The 25,372-nt window shown below is 36.2% G+C and overlaps 1 protein-coding gene across 2 annotated transcripts in view; it reads right to left on the bottom strand.

Moving 5' to 3' along the window:
* PPM1L (protein phosphatase, Mg2+/Mn2+ dependent 1L) overlaps positions 1-25,372 on the bottom strand; it is a 243,317-nt gene that overhangs the window by 72,015 nt on the left and 145,930 nt on the right. For both annotated transcript variants that reach the window (XM_006908182.3, XM_015586552.2), the window contains exon 2: positions 7,487-7,661. In XM_006908182.3, the coding sequence (XP_006908244.1) occupies positions 7,487-7,661 (175 nt within the window). The remainder of the gene's footprint in view (positions 1-7,486; positions 7,662-25,372) is intronic.

The following is a 25,372-nucleotide window of genomic DNA, read 5'->3' on the forward strand; positions in this document are numbered from 1 at the left end:
ATCTCATTAAAATTTATTACAAGTGTTCCAACAAGGTCTACAGAATCTCGGTCACAAAACTCCCAGAGTTCAGAAAGGAGGAGGGAGATACAGATCGCTTCAGCGTCCTGCCTCCAGCTGGCCAATGCAGTCGAAGTGGTGACTGCCCGGTACAATTATTTTCTTAGAAGTGTACACATTTTCTCCAGTCCTTGTAATTAAATACAACCTTACAGCAGGTAGTAATAGTACTTCCCTTGTGGCCGACCACGACCACTTGATTAGAAAGATAAACAGCTCCAGTCAAATGTACTAATCACCAGAGGTGGCACTTCCTGATTCTAAATCTCAGTGTTAGCTTGTGGTTTCTAGTATTTTCAGCGAAGTCCTTTAAAATTTAAAATTGTATTTTGTCTACTGCAAACCTTGGACCAATGTATTTTCCCGATCGAATCACTTTTTAAAAATTCACTCTGAATTACATTTTTAAAAAAAATTTTGGAGATCTCATAAGAAAAGAGGCAATGCTGATAACATTAATATAAGCTAATTAATGTAAATTAATAATATTTGGAGAGTGGCACTTAGAATGTGGAAGGTGATGCTATAGCAGAGGGCAAGAATAGGTCTGTATAAGGCACTGGCAACATAACCACAGTTACGGAAGCAAAGAAGCTGAAAAAAGCATTACTCACTATAAGCTTACCTTTAAAAATGCGAGTGACATTAACGTTAAGATGAACAGTTCAAGAGACTTACAGGTTCTCTTACGATTTTCCAATTTATTCAAGAACTCTCTCTCAATCCCAAACCTAATTCCTTCCTTCTCTGTGCACCTACTGTTCACTGTGTGTATCTCTGAACACAGCAATTTCCACAGTACTCTAGTCACCTGTTTCTACCATCATCTCCTTGGCCTCCAAGTATACACGCACAAGCACACACACACACACACACACACACACACCCCCCGAGGGAAGGGCCACATGGTCACCTAGACATTCCCAGAAGCAGGCACAGTGCTCGGGCTCCATGGTGTTCAGCCAGTGTTTACAGAATGAATAAATAAATGAGCCAATGAATGCTAAGTGACCTGAACATAGAACCACACATTGTCAAAGCTGGAAGAGGACTAAGAAAATATCTAACCCAATGTCCTTATTTTACAGTCAAAGAAACCAAGCGGAGAAAGGTGCAATGTCTCGCCACAGACACAGAAACTGATCCCAGGGCTTATGAGTCACGGGTTTGGGTACTTTGAAACTGCAATGGCAGACAGTTTTCTAGTTTGTAAATGGGAAATGTTTAGTTACTACTCCCTCACTCCGTATCTTTTGGCTTTTTAAATCCATGATATAAAAGGATATAACTGAAATGCAAATCAGTTTGGTTAAAAAGATTGGTATTATTGGCCAGAAGGGAGTTTTCTGTATTACAAGTGGATTTCGACTCCCTATTTTAGTCCTGTGCTCCCACTGTTACATGACTAACAATTGGCTGCATTACAAGAGTATTTATTATGTTTCCGTTAATCAAACTACCATTCTCATCTTTTCACGAATAAGAAACAGAGCTCTAAATTCAGAGATTCTATATGGTGACAAGATCTAAAACATGGATAAAAGAGAGATCATGTCAAAAATATTAAAAGGTTACAGTAATGGTGGCATATCCACTTAACAGGATACTATGTAGCCATTACAAATTACTTTCATGCAGAGTTTATAAGAGCATTGAGAAATATGATTATATTTCAATGTTAAATTTAAAAAAAGATATAAAATTGGGCATAAATAATTAAAACTCCGCAGAGAAAAATGACTAAAAGTAAATATACTAAAGATAGTGGTTATATTTAAGTGGTAGATTTAGAGGTTGTCTTTTCTATTTTTCTATACTTTAAAAATGTTTCAAATGTATTTATATTACTTTACAATGGAAAAAAGATTTAATTTTTGAACAGAAATTCAGAAGTTGGTATCAGAGGTTGCACAACCAATATTAAATTTCTCTTTTTAAATTTCTTTAGTGCCCCTGTTTTTCTCTTCTTTCTAAAACCCGTCGGCAAGCCTCTGGCAAGAATAGTTTTTGAGCCCAGAAATGGAGTCCTGATTGAAGATATAAAGTAAGGGGACCTCAGTGCCACCTCTTCCCTTAGGATGTTTGAGAAACAAACCAAGAAATTCACTCTGTTAGTGTGAAGAACTTCCTACGAATGCCTTTTACTGCATTTTTTATGTTCTTAGAAAACCTGAAAAGGCCCTAAATAATTCACAATCTCTTTCCTGGAGTAGGTTTCTCGATGTGTGTTCAATTTTTTCCCCATGACAGTAAATGGCTTTCTTTTTGAGATCACTGATTACTCTGACACTAATGGGTCAATTAAATCGTAGATGTAACTTTTAGGTACCACTTATTTTAAGAATAAAATAAGCTCAATAGGAGGTAACCCTCTAGCTACTTTCTAAGTTGCTTAGAGCACATTCTCCCACCCTTTTAAAAAACTATTTCTCCAAAAAGTACATTACAGTCCTTGGTGTATCTTCACGGCAGGTAGCTTTGCTTGGGGTTAGCTCTCAGGAAATGTGTAATATAGAGCTATATCAGGGAATCACAAAGCAGAGGCTGAAAATGAATCCTGTCCTTTCTTTCCCGCCTCCTCTGTGAGAGTTATATGTGATTGTCTGACACTTGTAAGTGGATCTATAGGTCCCCGGCTTTAACCGACGCCCAAATGAACATAACAAGCAGCCAGCTGAGTTCTCTCTTTCCTTCACCTGCACTATCTGGTTCACCTTCTACTTGTAAGTGCACTTTCTACGTGGTAGAAACGTGCTCCCTGGAAAGCTATATGGGTTTCCAGTAAGAACAGAAATAACACCCTTGCTTCTCTTAGGATTGACTCTGAGAAGGCGATCTAAGCAGAAACTTAGGTAACCGCCTCAAGGCCTGCAGCAAGATGCCACCACTAGCTGGTCCACTCACCGCAGGTATGCTCAGCTTCTCCCAAACTTCCGGCTCCCATGCCTTAGTGTGCTTGAGTGGGTGACAGAGAATATCGCTCTCAAATAAATGGGCCTACTCTCTTCACAATTCTCTCAAGCACGAGGTATTACAAGCCATAATAGTTTATCCTTAACAAGGAAATATATAGATTATTCATGCCCAAACTTAAAAAAAAATTAAAACAATTTAAAATTACCTAAAGAAACATGAATAATATACCAGCATAAAAATAAATAACGTGAGAAAAGATTTCCTTCCTCTTTTGCTATTTTGACCCTCCAACTTTTGCCCACTATAACAAATAATAAAGATTTTGGTTAATGATGTTCTCTGAATAGTGTGAAATGCTATTTTGATTTCTTCTCAAATCATGCCACTGTTTTCCTTAGAAATTTCTCCATGTTAAACCCAACCTACTGAAATGTGTATAAATTTGTACTTCAATTCAAATAAAAATATTAGTAGATCAAATGTAAACCAGATCTTACTTCTTACTCTGGAATTTGGTTTGTATTAATAAATTCTAATAAAAATATCTAATCTCTCTTAACAAGGATCCATGAATGATGGCTCAGAAACTCTCCTTCCAAAAATCTAGTTTTGCCTGACTCATAGAGTCTCACTCTCCATCCCACCACCAAAAGTAGTCCTGGCCATATACAGGTGCAGATGCCAGAGAGGCTCAGTTCAGTAATGGTCTTCTTTTAACTTGATATTATGTACAAAATACATGGGTTGCATGAGGAGAGAGAAGAAAGGTGATGGAGCAAGCAGAAAGTTCAAGAAGAAGCTACACGCTACCTGGCAGAAACTGTGGCTACCCGAGTTTTCCACTGTCAAAAGACCAAAATCATAGCTTTAGAAATGAAGGACATCTGTGAAATCCTGTTCAGGCTTTCAATTCGTAGGAAAATGGGCTTCAAGGAGGTTTGGTGACTTACTCAAGGTCACATATCTGGTTGGCAACAGGTCTAGGAATAGAATTTGTGTCTTTTGGTCCCAAGTCCTGTTTCAATTAACCCACAAAACATCTTTATGCCTGTATAGTCAAAATTAAAAATAAACCATTGGTCTGAAAATCTTTCTAAACTGGTTAACACAATCCTTATTTTTATACACAGAGTATAATTAAGATTATCAAACCTTTTATCTGTGAATCAAGGACACCGTTATGAAAATTAATGATACCAACTCTACAACACAGAGTCTGTGAATGCCGATTTGACTTAGCATGTAGTACAACGCTGAGAACATGATAACCGTTGTTTATGGATTTCTATAATTTACTCTTGCCACTCTCAGAGTCTCTGCTCCAAGTATCACCTCTTCCTCTACTTTCTAATTCTAAATTCATTTTTCTAAAGTCTGTTCTCTAGAGTAATATGAAATGCAGACTAACGCACACTATATTCGTTGCAGTTATTATTCATAAGAGCAAAAACAAAAGCCGTAAATGTCCAACATAGGAGACTGTTTGGTAAGTAGTACTTTCAAAGAATAGAATATTATGCAGCCATTAAAACGATCTATACTTGAAGAGCATTTAATAAAATGAGTAAGTACTTATGTAACAATGTTAAGTAAAAAAAGCAGGATATAAAACTGCTAGATATCCATCACCTTTCAAAAATGCTTGGAGTGAGGGAGATATACCAAAATGTTTACAATGGTAGGATTGCTGATAATTATTATTCTCTTAGTATACCATTCTACTTATTTCTATTTATTCTTTTAATAAAAGTATAATAAAGTCAGAAAAAGAATTTTTTAAAAATATCACATTGGAAAATATAACCTAACTAGTCACAACTATGTAAAAAAAAAATATGTAGTTTCTGGGTGAGAATCTAAAGCCTCTGTGACATAGTATGGTTGTATGTGGCTTTTTCTTCCTTCTTATTTCTTTGCTCAATTTCAGGTATGTCAGGTTGCTAGATAGTTGAATTATGGGGAAAAAAAGCATTAAAATGTGTATATATTTAAAGGGGAAGTAAGGATACTGAGAGGGAAAGACAGAAGGGAGAAAAGATTCTGAGCCAGTGCTTTCAGACAAGTGTCTAAAGATGTTTCATTAATTAGTTTTTAGAAATTTAGAAGCCACAGATGGTGGTTAACTGTCATTAAGTCACTCAGGTTGATTTATCAGTGGATGAGCATTAAAGACAAATTAACTCTCTAGAGACTAGGATATCTTCTAATTAACAATTAAGTATTTCCTAAAACTGGGAGAACTGACTTAGGAATATGAGAAAGTAAAAACTGGGATAGCATGGGAAGAAGCTAAGCATTTGAAGCATTTAAATGAGTATCTCAGTACAAGATGTTTATAACTGAAAGTATTAGATATATACTATTACCACTTTTCTATTCTAATTCTTGATTTCTTCGTATTATGATGAAATATTTTTCTGTTACATAGCAATAACTTTTCCTATTTTCTTCTCTTTCTTTGAATGAAATCATTCATCTGTGGACACACAGTGACGTCCACTTATTCATATGTACACAAAGCCCCCACCAAACTGAGCGGGTAATTTAACAATACATATTGCTTGACCTCTCAAAGCTTCTGAAGATCATTTTCGAAAATTTGCCTCCGGCTCCCCAAAAACTACATGTCAAGAAAAAACTCTGCACAGGTGGGTAGAGAATTATCCCTGAAAAAGGAAAATTTTAGTGGCGGGAGGTTGCAGCTGATGTGCATTCCCACCTTGGAATCCACGTGGGCCCTTCATCCCACAGGCTGCACCTCTCTTCTCTTCGCAAATCCACACTCACCATCTGTCTTTCAGGATTTAAACTAAGGCCCTTCTATAATATCTCCTTGAAAACTTGAACCTCTTTCACTATTCCTTTACTCCACATCCCCTCAGCTTAACTTTAACAGCTTGTGGATATTACAGAGTGTACTTATTCCCAAATCCCTCAGGAGTTTTTCTCCAAAAGCAAATACATGTGTGTTTTAGCTTTCCAGCTAGACTTTAAGCAAAATCTATGTTTTCTACATCTCAGATTCCTCCCCACCTTTTCAACATTCTTCCCCCTTTCTTTCAGCTGCCTAGTGTATCACTGTGCATTCAACGAATGCTTACTGGGTGAGTGAGAACCTGCATTAGCGTGGTGAAAGCTTGATCAGTAATTAGGAGGTTGGAGTCCCACCTCTACAACTAAGCAACTGTGTTATAAGTCTCTAGGTCTCAGTTTTCTCATCACAAAATTGTTGTGGAGGTAGGAAGTAGGTGGAGTATATGAGTTCTATGATCTCTGAGATGCTATAAATATTTAAATATTATTTTGATTGGGCTGATCATAGCCTTAATTTATTCCGTTAGGGATGAATAAGGACATAAATGAGAATTCCAAAGACAAGAATGTTAAAAGTAAGACAAATAGAAAAATCAAGTAACTAACCACCCAGCAGGTAGAAGAAAGGCAATGTGTCTGGCAAATTAATAAAGCCAAGGACAATCAGAGAGAGTAGAGATATCCTGGGCGAGGCTAGAAATACTGATCCTGTCTGAGAGGGCCGTAAAGGGATTAGAGGGTGACATATAAATGGGAACAGCTTAATAACTTTAAAAAATTACATCATTGGTTAGGCATATGTGTGCTGTTGTTTTTAATTTGTTCTTCTGTTTGCTATTCAAGCTTGAAATCAAACATTAAGAACGTCAGCATTGAGACTGCTTAGCTCAGGAGGAAGACAGTAAGACACATACCAACAACTTCCTTATGGAAATAAAAATAGAAGTTCCTGGTATTAAAATAGGGATTAATACTACTAACATCTGACCATTAGAAACCTATTTTCCTGTACTTTTTCTTTCATGGGGGGAGGTGCAGGGCGGTATGACCATTTTAATCAGGAGATTTCCCCTGTTTAATTTTATTAAAGATTTTAATAATGCCAAGTAATACTGTACTAGTTTCACTGAAATTAGGTTTTAGCAGAGAGACCATGTAATAGATAAAAGTGGTGTTACAAGAAGGTCTGTCCACGCCTTCAATAATAAGCTCCTTAGGATAGGATAAACTTATGGTGGCAGTGAACTGAAGTATCCGGTGTGATATTAGGGGCTAGGATTCATCTGAGGAGATAAAGAAAAGAGAAAATCAAGTTCAACTTGAAACTTTAAGAAAATAATACTTGAAGCAAGTAACAGTTCTTGGATTATCTTAACAGATGTAAAAAACTTTCAGCTGTTATCTAAAAATTGAAGTGACACTTTAAAAGATTAAATCAATAACAGGACATAAGTGATAAAAGGCCAGAAAAATTCCATTTAAAAAAGAGCAAAAATTTTAAAGAGATTTAATATTTAAGAGCCATTTTTAGGAATCTCTTGATGAAATTTTTGATGCTAAAACCACAGAGAAAAAACTTACTGTTAATCCATGCTATATAACTTTGGATCCTGCTTGCCCTTATTTAACCAATGTCTATAAAGTCCTGCAGGAACGAAAAATTGTGTGAATGTGTGTGCATTAAAGACGAACATACCTGCTTCATCATAGGATACAGTCAATTTTTCTAGCATTTCTCGGTCAATAGATAGAATCTGCTGTTCAAGGATGGTCTGGTAAGACAATACACTATTTTCTTTGTCTTTCTCGTAGTCCTGAAGATGCTGTTTAAGAGCCTCTGGGAGTCGAGATTTTACATATTCAGCTGCAGTCTGAAAATAAAATAGGTAGAGAACCCCATTAGTAGTTCTCATCTTAGGCTTTTCACTTCATCTCAAGTGCTGTAGTGAGAGCTCAAAGCACTGTGGAACCAATCCTTTAGCCAAGAATATTCTTGTCATTTAGTCTCCACTGTACCGTGTAAGGTACAGTGGAGACTAAATTTGCCGAATCACGGACCTGTAGGAGTTTTGTACCAGGTATAGAAGTATAAGAGATGATGAATTTGGTTTGTCATTAGTACTACTATTCAACTGAACTCAGAGTTAGTACTACTATTCAACTGAACTCTGAAGGCCCCATGATAGCCACTCATCTCAACAGTAAGCCCACCTGCACTATGGCATTCATATCTCATTAATGCTTATGCAGGAACTCTTGTGAAGTGAATAGAAAGGAGAACCCTCTGATAGGGCTGATAATGGAATAATGGGATAAACAAAAAGTGAAAATAAGACAATAATATTCCTTAACTGGAAAAAAGAACCGTTCACCACCAAAATGTCTCGGCGTATATACATATATATCTTAAAATTCTTAATTTGTTTGTTTTTCCTGCTTCTACACTATTGCATAATGCACGCCCAACCAGCAACATCTGAAATGACAATGCAGCGATTTTCAACCAGGTGAGCACGCTTCCCTAGGAGGAGGGAAGAAAGGCATGTGTACTTGGAAAAGGACCTTGCCAAAGACTCTAATATGTCCTTCTAGTGGGCTAGGGAGATAGCATACTCTTCTTCTCCCTTCTGGTTGAGAATCTCAGTTAAAGTGAAACAGAACTTTAAGGGAAAAATTAAGCAATAGAGTGGCATGTATGAATCAGGGAAAATGAAATTCTTAAAATGTGTCTCTTGAGCATGCCAAGAGTTTGGCATCTCCTTGCAGGGCAGTCCTGAGTCATATGCATAGGATCTGAAATGGATAAAATAAGTGAAGGAATGTATGTATCTTGTTTAAAAGTATACTCACAACCACTAGAAACTGAAATAAAAGAAACTATTAAGAATTGTCTCTGGGATACAGGCCTAGAATAAGACAGACATATCTACATAGTTTAATTTTTTTAAGTTCCTGTAACTGTTAAAAATTATCTTTAAAATAGGTTTTTTGTACAATTCATAGTTTTCTTTTTAAATGTTTACACAATTTAGGATGAAAGGAAACTTGTAAGAATAGTGACAACTGACTTCCCAGGAAAACTCCACTGGGAAGTGGTAGGAAAAGTTATATTTCAGTCTTTAGAGCAGTCAAATATAGCACACAACACTTTTTTTTTCAATTGCTATTTCTATTTTATTTATTTATTATTTAAAAAAAATTTTTTTATGGTGACATTCATTAATGAAATCCAATAAGTTTCAGCTGTACACTTTAACAGTAAGGCGTATATATATTTACACTGTGTGTTTACCTCCCATAGTTAGATTTCTTTCTGTCACCACAAATTTGACCCCCTTTACCCCGTCTACCTCCCCCCTTCCCCCCCCCTACCCTCTGGTAACCACTAGTCTATAGTCCATGTTCATGAGTCTCTGTTCGTCCTGTTCATTTGTTGCTTTTAAGTTTATATCTTACATATAAGTGATATCATGTGGTTTTCAACTTTTTCTGTCTGGTTTATTTCACTTAGTACAAGTATCTCAAGGTCCATCCACATTGTCACAAGTGGCAGTATTTCATCTCTTCTTATGGCTGAGTAATATTCTTTTGTATATATGTACCACCACTTCTTTAGCCAATCATGTATCGTAGGACAATTCTGTTACTTCCATGTCCTGGCCACTGTGAATAATGCTGCTAGGAACATCAGTGTGCAAATATCTTTTTGGATATGGGTTTTCAAGTCTTTGGGGTAAATACCCAGTAGAGGATTGCCGGATCATACGGTAGATCAATTCTTAGTTTTTTGAGGAACCTCCATACTGTTTTCCATAATGGCTGTACCAATTTGCAGTCCCACACAACACTTTTTATTTCCAGATTTGTATTTATATCCCCTAAGTCAGTTGCTGATAAAATTACAACTTTAAAATATCACCAAACATTATTCTATTTATTTGCCAGTCATCTAGTACAGAACAAATAAAATTATTCCATAAAATGTAAATGGACCCAGCAAAACATATTTAATTTTAGAGTTTAATAATAATTTTCTCCTGACACTGGAAAATGAAGCAACACACTGCAGAAAAACTATTTTAGAACTCATATTACCTTGCTGTTCAGTGTAACACCTGTCTTTAATTTTTTTTTCCTTGGAAATATCTATGAGGTACAGAAAATAATTCTATAATGCACATTTTACAAATACTGGTGTACTCTATATTATTGAAAGCATACCACACATCTCCTTCTAATTGTGTCCACTGATCTACTTTTCTAAAATTATGGCATAGGTCTTTAAACAGGACCTATATTTTTGACTATATTAAAGTTATATTTTGGCATTTCGTTCCTAAAACAGTAAAATTTCATGTATTGAGTTCTTTCCATTAGAAAAGATTCTTAAGAAAAACAGAAACAAACGATTCTAGCAAAACATTAGACTCTGTCAAGATATTTCAAGAAATCATCTTTATACTGGGTGATACTCTAAATGTATTTGAATGGCAGTTAAAACCTTATGTTCAAGCATAAACCTATGCTTAAAACCAGGCTGTCATACAAATACTATATGATCTCACTTATATGTGAAAGTCACTAAAAAAACAAACAAACCCAAAACCAAATTCGTAAATACACAGAACAGACTGATGGTTTCTGGAGGTGGAGGTGGGAGTAGGGAGGTGAAATGGGTAGAGGTGATCAAAATGTACAAAAACTTCCAATTATAAAATAAATAATTCCTGAAGAGATAATGTACAGCATGGTGACTATAGTTAATAATACTGTAGTGCATAGTTAAAAGTTGCTAAGAGAGTAGATCTTAAAAATTCTCATCATACACACAAAAAATTGTAACTATATATGGAGAGATATTAACTAGTATTGCGGTAATCATTTCACAATCATATAAATATCAAATTATTGTGTTAACCTGAAATTAACATAATGTCAATTATATCTCAATTAAAAAAATAGGCTGTCATATTAAGTGAGATTGGAATTATTGCACAAATAACATATAATACAAAGAGCAATTTAAATTTTAAATTTTCACTAGAATTTTAAAATAAAATGAAAAATAAAATGAAAATATAGGATTACTTATCTATGCCTCAATCAATAATAAATGCTACTGGAAGTTTAAATCCTACATTGCATATTCTTATAACCTAACTAATCCAGAAATAATAATTTTGTCACCATTATCAGTATCTTGCATTTGTGTGGTACTTAATACTTTTCTGAGCAATTTATGCTGTCATTATTCTGTATCTTCGCAATAACTTTGAGTGAAAGTAGACATTATTTGTATTAGACATTATTGGTTTGGGGCAATCCTTCAAAGTTTGGCTCGAATGCTATAAACGCTATTAGTGAACACATCTAATAGGAGCCAACAGTCTTTTGAGTATTTACGTAGGTATCTGTATAGGTATAGGTATTTTAGCTCCCCAGTTTGGCTAAAATAAGGACTGTATCTTACACATCGTTGTGTTTACCTAGCATCAGGTTCAGTGCTTTGTGCCATAGAAGCTTAATGTCTCGACTGTATCCAAGTATCAGGGACCTTGAGATAGCCTTTGGAGAAGACTTTTTGACAGTTCATAATTCTCTGTCTACAATCAGAACTTCCTTTCATGATTCCAGATGGAGCACAGGAATCTGGTTTTCCACCGGCAAATGGAATTGCATTTGGTCTTTAATTATCAGTGATGCCATTATTTTAGGAAACAGCTGAAACCCGAATCATCATTTACATACCAAAATGGTAAATTATATAACACTTCACGTACAAAGCTGCATCTGGAGCTTTATTTAATGACTTTCATCTCCATAAGTGTTTAATCCTCTCCATTCTTGCCTTTATTTCTTCATTTGGCATTTGGCTTGATTCTGCTAGGGACCCTCTGAGGAGTCATGCACAAAACCTTAGATTTGTGTCCCTGAGTTAAGGATTGCCTTGAAGGCTGTTAACTCCTCCACGATGTTCAGGTGTTCAGGTTTGTGCTTGTCTGAATGGTTGGGGAGATTCCCAAACAAACCCCAGGTGGCGGCGGAGAAGCCTCGGGGCAGACAGTGGAGGATTCTTAGTTAGTTCACAGGTCCCTCTGGTTACACCTGAGAAGAATAGTTAACAGCTGGAATAAAAACACGAGCTAAACGCTTGTGAGGTAAGGAGCAAAAGGTGCCCAATATACTTTCTTACAGAATTTGCACACATTTATATTATCCATGCCAACTTCAGCCTGGAAGACAGTAAAGGGCTAGAGGAAACCCTATAAAAAGTACTCAATGGATGAAAACAATAAAAGAAAGAAGCAGAATGGCTAAGCATCTAAATTCTGGGAACCGAGTAGGTAGAATGCTGACACTAGTCATTATGTTACAAGCACTATTTACCCTACAGTGGTATGTTCTTTAAGAAGTAACCAATATATATGAAAGAATTTGGCAGGCTGGAGTACAATGTGTAATTTAAAAGCTGTTAAATGCTTCACAATTAATCTTAAAAAGAAGACCCGTCAGCCATCCAATTCCGATTTATTGAGTGTCTGCTGAGTAAAGCACATTAGATTCGACACTGTTGGGAGAACAAACCCGCAATTTTAATGCACAAACAAAAGACACACACAAAATACTGGAAAAATCCATTTTACAAAGCAATACAAAAATAGGCATGAATCTTGAGGTGAATTAACATATTTATTTAATATATAACCTATGTTAAGTGCTGAATGGCCTCTAGGGAGAGAAATTAAGGAGAGGGGACAAGAAAAGGAATCAGGAAATCATTCTAGTGCAGTTTAAAGATCATTTTTGAGGTAAGAAACACTTACTGGAGGAAAGAAACGCAATCTAGGAAACAGTGACTGTGAGTTCATCGGAAGCCATAATAAGAAATGAAGTTGATAATCAGTAGTAGGAGAGAGCCAGCCGTTGAAGTCTTACCTCCCTGTTAACCAGGGAGTTTTGATTTGCAGCAGTTAGTAATAGGAAATGACTGAAACATCTTACAGAGGGAAATATATGATCAAATCTTGTTTGAGGAAGAATGTGTTTGGAGCAGAGTTTAAAATGCACTGAAATAGAATGAGGTTAAAGCAAGGAGACAGTTAAAAAGTCTGAAGAAAAGGAAAACTGGCCGTCTACACTGTGATAAGAAGACAGAAAGTGAAAAAAGTGACAAAACTTTAAAATAGTGTACACTTTTAACCTAGCAATTGTCTCTCTAGGAATTTATTTTAAAAAGTTAAAGATGAGCATAAAGACTTGTGTGCAAACATATTTATCAAAGCATTATTCGTGATAATTAAAGTTTGTCTGCAAACTGGTTGATTCAATTATAGGATGTCTGCAATGGAAAACAATGCAGCCATTAAAAATCATGTTATGAAAAAGTACTAAATAATGTGGAGAAATGTTCATAATGAAACAGATTTCAAAACAGTTTGTATACTACATGTATACAAAAATTGGCTGAATTATATTAATATGCATCATTAGTTATCTCAGAGTAGTAAGAGTTGGGGTGACATTAATTTTTTCTCTATGTAGTTTTCTGCATATTCCAAATTTTCTAAAAAATAATAGAAGAATAATTAACTATTTTACATGTACCAGGCGCTATGCCGAATGCTTTGCATGTATTAGATTATTTAATCACCACAACAACCCTATAGGCTTTACAATGAGGAAACGGACTCAGAGAAGTTACACAACTTATCCTTGGTTATTCAGGGAACGGTGGAGCAGGAAACACCAATTGCTTTGGAACCAGGAAAAACAGATAAACAAAATTTTAAAAAGAAGGTGATGCCTACTGTGGACAGTCTTTTGTAAGGTAAAGCAGCCCTGGGCTAAGATAAAGTCCTTGAGAAGAAAAAAAAGAGAACACGAACAAATACTGGTGACAGATGGGAAAGAAAAATATGTAAAATGGCTTTAATGTTGCATAACTGGAAGCTAAAGATGGAGAGTAATGGGAAAAGTGAGCAAAGTGAAACATGATATATTTCCTTTAGAATATTTAACTGTAAGCCTGAAAACTACCCACCTCTTAGTATTTTATAGAATATCTACCAACCTCCTCAAAAAAAAAAAAATCTCCCTGAGAAAAAGGTATTATACTTATTTTATAGAACTACAAAGAAAAATACCAGACTAATGATTTTGGTTCTAAGTACCAGAGAGGCAAAAGCTAGTTTCATAATAAAATATTAAGTGATACTAAATTAAATTCTTCTTTTTGAATTGTCTCACTTCTTTGTTTTTATTTATTTTTTATTATGGTGATACTGGCTAACAAAATCCAGTAAGTTTTAGGTATACAATTTGGCAGTAAGGCACACATATTTTGCTTTGTGTGTTCACCACCTGTAGTTACTGAATTAAATTCTAATAGAGCCTCCATTAGAGAAATATCACGAGTAAATTATACCTATGTTCAAATCACTTTTGGTATGTATTTTTCTGTGGGAATTTGCAAAGATCAAGTTACTGTTCATTTTGAACTTTAATAGACATAAAAACAGGTTTCTGATGTCCTTAACTGTGAAAACGTGCCTTACAGTTTTTATTTTATAGTCCATATTTCATAGTTGCTGGAAGTTTTCATATTTTGTCCCTCCTTTTTAACCAAATGTGCTATTTTATTACCAATGCTAAGTTTAGTCTATATTAGGCAATTTTATATTTAAAAATTTTAGGTATGGTATTCAAAAGAAAGAAAGTTCCCCCATACTAAGTAAATTCTTACTTAAAAGATAAATTTTAAAACCAAGGATTGGGGTTTATCATTAAGTTTGTAATGATCTGTATTATAAATGCTGGTCCTGCTGTAAATCCCCAAAATAAAGCAACTTTGAAAACTAATACATGAGATTCTAAGATTACAAAATTTGGTAAATGCATCTTAAGAATAAATACCCACTTTTGCCTCAGGGATGGTCTGCCAAGCGTGCTTTGCCAAGATAATACAAAAAGTTTCAAAATTTTAATACCTTTCAAATTCTATGATTTCATAAATTACCCTTCCTTCATTGTTTTAACAAGAGCATAGGCACACACACACAAACAATTGTAATTTCGCAGAGAGAAAGCCCCAAGCTCCATTGAAATGAATGAGACAAATAAATGATGGCAGCACCTTTCAGCTTATTTTTATACCACATATCTGCGTGACTTGGAACACACAGTGCTACCGCTTCCTACATGAGCGTTGATTATGAACGGACATAGGCTTCTAAAACTAGATCAAAAGGAGACTAAGGCAAAGGGACTGATCCTTGACATATATTAGGATAAAGTTAACACTGATCGCACACACAATAAGGTGCTAGATCTGGCTGGCAGGGCGTCTGACCAGTGACCCTCTGGGTGAGAGGCAGACTTTGGCACCCAGGAAGACACACAAGAGAGGTAAGATGGGAAATCAATTCTGCAAATACTGAGTAGGAAAAGAGATGAATTATGGAAAATGGTAATTCTGGGATGATCGCTAGGTATTCACGAGATAAAACAGACCATAAAGGAGATCCTTCAAAATTCGTGCCACAGGAGGACAGAAGAGAGCAGGAAGTGATACTTTCATTGCAGACAAGGTTTCCGTGTCCTTGAAGGGAAGTGAATGTGCACGTGCTGATTTGGCAGCAGCCAGCACACAGACTGCAGGTTAGTTTACTTAGCTCCATCTCGGAATCCATCTTATGGTAACATATCATTAACTTCTGACAAACGCTCTTTGGCTCCAGGCAATTTAAAACAAAGTGAGTGAGTGCCCTTGCCCTCCAGGAAGAGGACAGAAGGAAGGAAAGGGAGTTGTTCCCCGCACGCCTGCTGAGAGTCATTTCTTGCCATTTTTAGTCTTCGCCACTTCTAACCTTACGAGGTTATTTAAATAAGAAAAGCATCTGTGAGAGCACCATCTTGCACTCCTGAATTCATAATTCTGCCCCAAGAAGGCAAATTTGATTTCTTCAAGAGAGATGACATCAGGAAAAAGTCCCAGGCTTAAAACTGAGGAATATAGATGAAAGCCAATGCTTATAATGGAGATTTGAGATTGCTCTGGAGAATTGAAGCTGTGCGTGTGCAAATGATGGTCGGTCACGTGGCAAAATGGCCACTACGGAGGGCATAACACTCAACATGAAATCAGATAACCTACTTAATATGAAGATTGAAGTTTTCGTTCAAACATGAAGGTGATGACTGTTAAGGTATAGGTTATTCAGGAAAATTCCTCTGGAATTTTTCAAGTGACAAACCTTTAATAACTTTTTCGGTCATCTCATCCATATTTAATCTGAGGCCATTTTCACATGGTAGTACCGAGCATGCCATAATGTGAAAATATAACTCAGACTCCATTTCCTGAATGATGGCTTCCCTGACCGCAAAATGGTTGTGTTTAGTATATAAAAACTTAAATTACCGCCCTTACCTAGATCCCTACTCTTTAATCACAGTAAGATGAAATACTGCTTAGCTACGTGGTCCATTTCCCTAATATTATTTTGATCAAATCTACATTCAAACTCTAAGGGATTTTTTAAAATGTGTCTGTTTATCATCTGAAAGAAAGGTGACATTATTTCTCTACCGCTAAGGAGACATTGAATTCTTTGCCCCTTGATGACCACGCACATTCAGAGAGGCGGGGAGCGGGCTCTACCAGTTCCATGGTCCTTCTTTTCTTTTCTTTTTTTTTAAAGCACACACACATCTAAGATCTCCTGAGAGACGGCAACATAAAAACACTCTACCAGTAGACTTTTTCATAAATCTTTCAGAAAATGACCAACATTCAGCCAAAACAGTCTTGTTAAATTTTTGATAGGTGAGTTCCTATTTTTCAGCAGTTATAGAAAGAAGAAATTGTTTCCCATTCTATACACTGGATCTATAGAAGAAAAATGCAAGGTAATGTTTGTTTACGGAGAGAAAAATGTTTCCTATTTCAAAGAAAATTATGGTTAATTATTGATAGAATTCCCTTCCATTTCTGAATCTTGGGCTATAAAGCACGAGGAAAAATTAACTTCTATGAGTGTTATCCAAATGTATTCTAGAAAGCTCCATGCAGAATGCTAAATGAAAACGCCTTTAGGGATTCAGAAAGCCAGTGGGACCAACTGTTATAAATGAATTATAAAACACTCATGAGTTATTAATCAAAAAGAACTCCGTAGCTATGACAATAGAGCGGTCCCTTTAAAGGGAGCCAAAACGTAGTCAGACAAAATGTTTCCTGGCGGGCAGTTGGGCCAGGGAACCCCTCTCGCGCCTCGCTTGACTCTGGCTCCACAGCTACAAAATTTGTAGTTGGTCGGTGTTGCTCAAGGGCAGTGCTTTAACCACCTGCTCCTGAATCACAGGGGATGGGAGAGGGGATGCTTTCTCAAAAATGCAGACTATTGGTCCTGCTCCATTTTTAATAAATCGAGATATTTCACATACGACTCTAGAATCTGCTTTTTAAACTTGTATTTTCACAAGTTCACTAAAGTGTGAGACCCAGCAGTTTCTACCCTTAGAGCTCTGATGTTACAAGGTCTAGGCACATGTATTTTTACAAAGCTATACAATGAATTCTGATGTACATACAGAATTGTACCAGGCCCTCCACAATCATAGCCCTTCTGCATTCCCCAGGACTCCGTTTAGCAAGTAAATATTTTTAATTCCTGTAAAAACCGTGACTGTATGCAGTGACAGTCCCATACGGCTTACCTATTCTCAGCGCCACAGGCTTTATTTATTTATTTATTTATTTATTTTAACATATAAAATTGCCAAGCTGCTCAGTCTCTGAAAGGCCGAGCCCTCTCTAAAGCCACTAACTGACCTTGAGTACTTCTGATGCCAGGAGCACCTGGAACTCTTTTCCAACAGCTTGTGGGCAATGAAGCAAGTCTCAGCAAGCTGTGTGAAACAGGCCACAAAATGACCTGAGGCAAAGCACCTGGAAAACACAGTGATTCCCTCTTGACCGTGCCCAGGCATGGTCAGAACATTGACCTGACCTCTGCCAGGGCCCACCAGTGGAAATTTGAAGGCTGGGGAGCTGCAGAAAAATGTAGCAGAAAGAGAAGCAAATCAGCATCACCAGCAGTGTTGTATAACTTTGCATACAGAATTTGAAAGGGTATCTTATTTTAGCAGGAGGAAAATGGGATACCTAATTACATGGAAAAGCTATAATTTCAGCAGTGAATGCACCTGCTAGATTAAATATAAAATGATACATTTTAAAATTTGAATAGGTAAATAGTTCACGGACCTCAGAGGGAAAAATATATCCTTTCCCAATCCTGTTTCAGCTCCAAGAGGCAACAGCTGGGTGAGCAGAGACATGCGGTCACGGGCTAGAACTACATTTTTTCAATGAATCTTTGCATCTCCACCATGTGCCAAGCACTGTGCTAGTTGCTAGGAATACAGGTGGGCAAAAGTAGACATGTCTCTGCTCTTATGGTGCTTATGGTCCAGTGGAGAAGACAAAAATTAACTAAATAACTGGTTAAGTATATAAATATAAGCGGAGTGCTCTAAGGGAAGGAACAATGTTCTTTGAAGGGATAAAACAAAAGAATCTAAACAGCCTGATGGGGAAAGGGAGGTGAGAGAGTGATGCTTGAGCTGAAATCTAAAAACTGATCAGGGGGTTCACAGGCAAAGTAGGAAGGAGGAAGGAGGAAGATGTCAATACAGGCAATAAAGAGAATATATTTTAGTGATATGAATTTTCAAAAACGTGGATAAATGAGAGCCATGGATGAATAAAAGTTGCAGTTCATAGGTGGGGAGGCTTCAAGACAGACTTGTGCTCTCAGGTGTTAATTACCAGCTACCGCGTCTGTTGAGGACCATGAGGAGGAGAGTGATGTGCCCTACACTTGGCCAAATAAAACCAATAATAACTGTTGTGGTAGGGCATGGGGGTGGGGGATTCATTTCTGAACTTCTTTTTATTAAAATGGGTTTATTATAAATAATCTGTGTTAAGAACAATGTTAGCTCCAACAAGCCTGGACTGCCCGGTCAGGGCCTCGCGTATTCGTCATTCTCTCTTTCTCACCCAGTTCTCACACTGTTGCCTACTTTTGTATAGGGAGCTGGTAGAGCCTTAGCTCTCCTTCCACATTACTCGTAAGTGTTGAATTTATACCAAGTTTTGATCTTTTTGCAATAACATACAGAGTCATAACACATCTGGGTATTTTACAATTTTTTAAGTCAAAAAAGATGTTTGTTTACATAAGGGAACAGGGAGCTAAATTAGCATCAACCGGTAGATATCAACTAACTTGAAATCATTTGTCTCAACTTATAAAATTGGTGTCCCAAAAGTCAGAGGAATAAAACAAAAATGAGCTCCCCCCACACCCCATCCAGATATGTATGGATAATGTCTCAGTGGGATAAGAAAAAGTCCAATGGCCTCCTCACACCAAATCGTACTTCATTATCCTCCTGTGTGGATACATGGTCCTATTCCATGCAGAAAGTTTCCCACAAACGGAAGAGTGAGCAAAAGGACTCAACTGTACAGTATATAGCTAGTATTTCCCACTGGGAGAGACTTCATTCAGAAAGTATGAAACCTGGGTAATCGAGAGCACTTTCACATCTCCAGGGTTTTCCCACCTACTTGGGGGGCGGGGCTGGAGAAATCATAAAGTAATGTAATTTATCCTTCTAGGTGGGCTGGCCCACCTCTTTAGCAGGCATATATTTAAAAGCTACTATTTACTGAGTACTTATTATGTGCCAGGTACTATGCTTGTTACTTTATATAAATTACTTCATTTAATTCTCACACCAACTCTAGAAGGTTGTCAATGCTTTGCAGATGCTCCTCTGAACACTTCTTACAGTCCCGTGCTCTTCAACAAAATCTATAGTTTCATAAGTATTTAATACAGGCAAGTTTTAGGAGTCTGGGGCTAAGAAAAATAAGAGAGTACAAATGAGATGAAACCAGGGATAAAGTGGAGGCATAAAATATATGCCTCAAGATTCTTTTTATTTGTGAGGGATGAATTAAAAACTAACTTTAGTTCTCTGGCACCTAAAGCAAAGAAATAAAGGAGACTATCTGCACAGGTCACCATGTTCTTAAAGTAAATTACAAAAAGGATCAAAATAATGCTTATGGCAGACATTATTAATCAAAGAATTTTTGCTATTAAGCCCAGACTCACCCTGAGAACTCTTCTCAATGCAGTATTCCAGGCAGCCACCAATCAATCAAACTTAGCACATAAGATGAAACTTCTTTATGAGCCTTGGTTTAAATTCAGGATGGCAAACCACTATCCAAACACCTGTTTTTATAAATAAAGTTTTATTGGAACACGGTTCCACCCAATTGTTTATATATTGTTTATGGCTGTTTCTGAATTTCAATGGCAGAACTCAGCAACTGACACATAGTAAGTATGATATACAAAGCCTAAAATATTTACTATATGGCTCTTTATTAAAAAAAAATTTTTTGCCAAACCCTGGTATAGATGAATGACTAAACTAGAGCAAAATTTGTGTGTGCGTGAGACTGATATTGTTTAGCTCACATTTATTATTTGTTTTCATGTATTAAGCACTGTGTTAGGTTCCAGGTGTATAAAAATAAGTTGTACAGAGTTGCCGCCTTGAAATAGCTTGCAAACTAGCTACAGAAATGACTGAAGAGATAATCACAAAACAATTTGATCAGTTCTAAAACATAAGTACATAAAATTTTTTATGTGAGCCCAACAAAGTGATTTAAAATATTAATACCTCAAAGATATTCCTTAAACATTCTATTGCTTTCCATTTGACCACACAACCTAAAAAATCAGAGGGAGCCTTGGATATCATATCCCTATCGTGATCCTCAGAGGAAATGGGTGGATAAAAATGCAGCCAGACATTATAAAGAGTGGCTGCTTTAACTTGATGTAACATTAAAAATGAAAAGGTCATTAGGCATTCTGAAAACAATGGGCAACTGGTGATGTCCCATAAAAAACTAACATCAGCAACTTTGGATTCTCAAAACTGTCACTTTTCAGGAATCACATAATCAAGAAAATTAACAAGGTAACAAAGAGACATATAAAGTTTGAATTAAGATTCATAGTAGATTGGTAGGGACATAATAAATTCATAATTGTAGTAATCTGCAACTGCTTCAACCTTAGAAAATAATGAATTGCGTAGTGAGGGCTGGTGTCTCTGAAATGGCGAGCAAAAGCCATCTGCTATGGTGCAGTGTCCTATCTTTATGTCCTACACCCAGACAGTCCATATCCCAGGGAGATCCACCTAAAGATTTATTGTTGCAACAAGTGATTTCCAAATATCATAAATCAGTATGGAAAGAGTCAGACTAGAAAGAGTATAAACGTTGTCAACTACAATACTCAGCTATTAATTTCCTTTTATTTCCCAAGATGGTACATATGATCCTTCAAAATATATTGTATTGATCTAAGTGCCCTAGGATAAAGAAGTCATTAAACAAATCAACCTGACTTATGAGACACACTCAACAAATCACGCTTTCCTTTCTAACACAAATCATATATCCACGTTCATGCAATTAGATAGTGAAAGTTAATAAAACTTTAGAAGACAGGTGGCTGACTACTTTTACTTTGAATAGCTATAAATTAAGTGAGTTATGAGCTCTGTTTGAAATCTTTCCTTCAAGAGCTGTACAAAACAAAATTTTATATATAACACATTTTAATAGAATACTTAAATGGTATCCTTCCCAAGAACTACGTAAATTCTCAAGATCCTTTCCAGTTCCTCCGTTAAAGAGAAAATTAAATTTGAACATCTATGTGTATATCCTATGTGATTTTTCAAATGAAATTCTATAAATGATAGCTCAGTTCCGTAATACCTCATTTAACACGTGCCATGAGGGAATGAAGGATTCCACATAAGTGAATGTGCCTTTTAACTCGACATTACTACTCTAAATGATGAAAAGTTATTTTAACCTCTTTCGATGGAAATATTTCTAAAGGGAAACACATAATTCCACTGTTTTTCAAAGAGAATGCACAGAAGAAAATCCGGCATATTTGTTTTTTGTTTTTTGGTTTTTTTTTTTTTTTTGATGATATAAGGCCACCTTTGGAACACGAAGGGAAGGTGGGAATATGCATGTCTCCTGCACATGATGTCAGCTCCCGCACTCAATCACCCTGGTTGTCGTGAAAAGCTCTCGGTTCTCTCTCCATTGTCAGATAATCCTGCTGCTAAGTGGCAACTTTATGCACAATTATCTACTCTATAGACTTAGAAAATATTTAACCTTCTTACTGGAGAAAGGTACATAGGCTCTGTGATTGTTATTTTCCCATTAGTCCTTCTTTTGTTTATTTTCTGGTCCATTATAAGGCTCCAGATATTTGAAAGTGGGGGTGGGGGGGTGGGAGGGAGAAGCCTAAACATCACATAAGTGGAGTATAAGAAGTCAGAAATGTAAATATTGGATGCATATCTACTTTTTATTAGAAATCATAAAGTATTTCCCTTTGTATTCATATACTCTTTTAAAAAAAACATCAAAATAGCATGAATAAAACTAGTAACTTTATGATATTTATAATGCACATGGATGGGTCAAGAAACATAAGGAACTCTTATGAAAATGTAAATGTAGTTGATATGATTTGTTTTATGCAAATTTATATAGCTTTATATGCTTACCTAAATATTCATTTCGGGGCCAGAATTGAAACTATGTCTTTCATCTTTAGTTCTTTAGCACTTTGTGCAATATCAGGCATTAGCAACTGGGATCTGGAAAGTTCCTAAAGTCATAGGGTTTAAATATTTTTATAAACAAGCACTATAAAACTTTCCAGTTTTATTCTACCATATACCGGAACAGGTCAAAAATATTTAGTTACATACATCCTGTTAGCCAAATTAATGTTTTCAAACCTTATTCATGATTGACAACTTTTTAAAATATTAAGAAACCAAATGTACAACCTGACGATCCTTCTGGAAGCCACCATGGAAAGTTTAAAATTAATGGACAGTAAATAACCTTAACTTGCATGTGGTTTTAATCATGCACCTGTAGTTACTCCTTTCGCCACCAGATGGCACCCATGAATCAAGCGAAATGCCTTACTTCCATGCTATTCAAGAAACAATAAAAGTCACAAGGGCTGGCTGTCCTCTGGTCTAGTAGAGGAGCAACTGTCAAAATTCAGTTCTGAAAAGCTGATGGCTGCCTGTACTGGGTTACAAAGCAAGCCTAGTAATTCATTCAAGTATTCACTCTTTCAACATTTAAGTGTTAATGATGCTCCCAGCTTAATGCTGAACACAGAAAGCAAAACGCAAGAGTCCTTGCCCTCAAAGAGCTTATGATTTAAAGAAGCAGATGAGTGGCAAAGAGATAACTTCAAAAGAGGACGATAAATCCTCTAATTGAGAAGCCCTAGAAACACCACGTCAGAAGGACTATGGGAGCTGAGTCTCAAGGGATGTAGGGGATGAGCAGAACAATGAGCTGGGTAGCAACCCGGGTAAAGAGCATAGCTCACACAAAGACAGAGGCATGAAAAAGCCTAGTATGTTGGAGGCTAAAATTGGATTTTAAAACTGTAGTAGAGTGTGTATGCGTGTTTCAAGGGGAAGAGAAAAGTGGAGGAAATGGCAGTTCATGAAGAAATATGGCAGGCTGGAATCATGTATGTATATTTAGGAATCTTAATTCTCTAATAATATATAGCAATAGCTAATATTTCTTGAAACTTTTCTATATGCTGAACTCTAAGCACTCAAATGCATTATCTTATTTACTCCTCATTTAACTAAAAATTATTTACTATTTTTATTCTCATTTTTCAGATAAGGCCCAAAAAGATTAGTTAACTTGCTAAGCTTAGCAAATGGTAAGAGTTGGGATTTCAACCCAAGTCAGTATTTGATTCTAAGACCAAATTATTAAATCCACAGCTTGCAAAGAATCTTCTTGTAGAGTCTACAGCACAAACAAATCCCTAAAGTGTTTTAAACAAACAAACAAATGGATCACCAGGTTTCTGATTTAAAACAGGGAATGGGGCAACAGTGTGGAGGATGCACTGATACGGGAGATCTGAAATAGATATATTAAGTTCATCAAATCAGTAAGATGGAAACAGAGAAATTATTTTCAAACACAATTGCTTCAATATGACTTTATCATATTGAGATTAAAAAGCTTTAAAAAAAAATTTCCAGGCTGCATAGTTATTTATGCTTTCAGGCCCTATGAACAAGTTTCAGCTTGTATCAGCTTCACTGAGGCATAATTGACATATACATTTGTAAGATATTTAAAGTACGCCATGGTGATTTGAGGTATGCATAAGTTGTGAAAAGATTCCTCCCATTTAGTTAATTAACACATCCATCACCTAATATTTATCTTTTTTGCATGTATGTGAGAACATTCAAGTTTGCTACCCTAGGAAATTTCAATTATACAATTTAGTTGTTCTTTAAACAGGCAATAATCATGGAAGGGATGACATAAAACAACCTATATGATAACTTACTCTTCTAATGCACTTGGTAGAAGAAGAAATGTAACACTCTTGTTGAGCTATTTCATGATGGATCGAAGTTTCAGAATGCATTAAGAAACGAAGTTATTGTTCTCCCTATGACTTTAAAAGAATCGTTGAACCAGTTTATAGCTATTAACTAATCTTTTAAAAACTAAATTTCCCAGCTAATTCCCAGAACTCATTCTAAACAATATGTTGCAGCGTAGCTGTTGGTCTGTCCTTGGGGTCCCACTGCGGACCCAGCTCTAATAAGTCTCTCCCCACCACCCACATACTTTAAAATCCTTTGGCAGTGGGCTAGGCACGCTTTCCTTGGGCAATTCATTCTATTCCAAGCAAAATGTGGGACAATAAAGTTTTCCATTGTTACAGCTTCTTCTGGAAGGAATGCTGAACAAGAGTAGGAAATCTGGGCTCCAGGTCACACTGCAAATGGCCGGCTCCGTGGCTGCGTGCTCTTGAACACAATCCTTAACCTCACTGGCCTTTAGTCGCCTTGTATGCAAGACAGGGAAGTGAGCTGAAGAAAAATACTAGATTAGAGGACATTTGAAATCCCGTTCAGTCTTAATTTTATTCTATGAATTTTTTTAATGTATTTATCTGTTTGCTTGTTTGTTTGTTTCTCTCTATCATACCATCCTACTTTGGAGGTGCTAACATAAGGCAGGGTACAAAGAATATGTAAAACCTATAAAACCTGGAAAGCTTGAGAATTAACTATAATTCGATAGACTAATAGCAGAAGTAATAGCTCACAGTTTCCTAATATCTGTTTTGCAAACTTTCTGTTTTGCAGGTATCATATTAAGTAGTAATATCTCAAAGTTAAATTGTATAAGCCTAATGAACAGATGGCATATCGATTACCCAGATGATTAAAAATATGCTCATATTTTCATGTATCATTGGAACAGAAGTTTCTCCAAAACCTCTGTTAGCTTTAGTGATTTAGCAGCCATCAATTGGCAGTATGAAGCTATTACTGTATTAACAGAACCAGCTAAGAAATCAGATGG

This window comes from Pteropus alecto, unplaced genomic scaffold, assembly GCF_000325575.1.
Source record: "Pteropus alecto unplaced genomic scaffold, ASM32557v1 scaffold81, whole genome shotgun sequence".
Classification (NCBI taxonomy): Eukaryota; Metazoa; Chordata; class Mammalia; order Chiroptera; family Pteropodidae; genus Pteropus; species Pteropus alecto.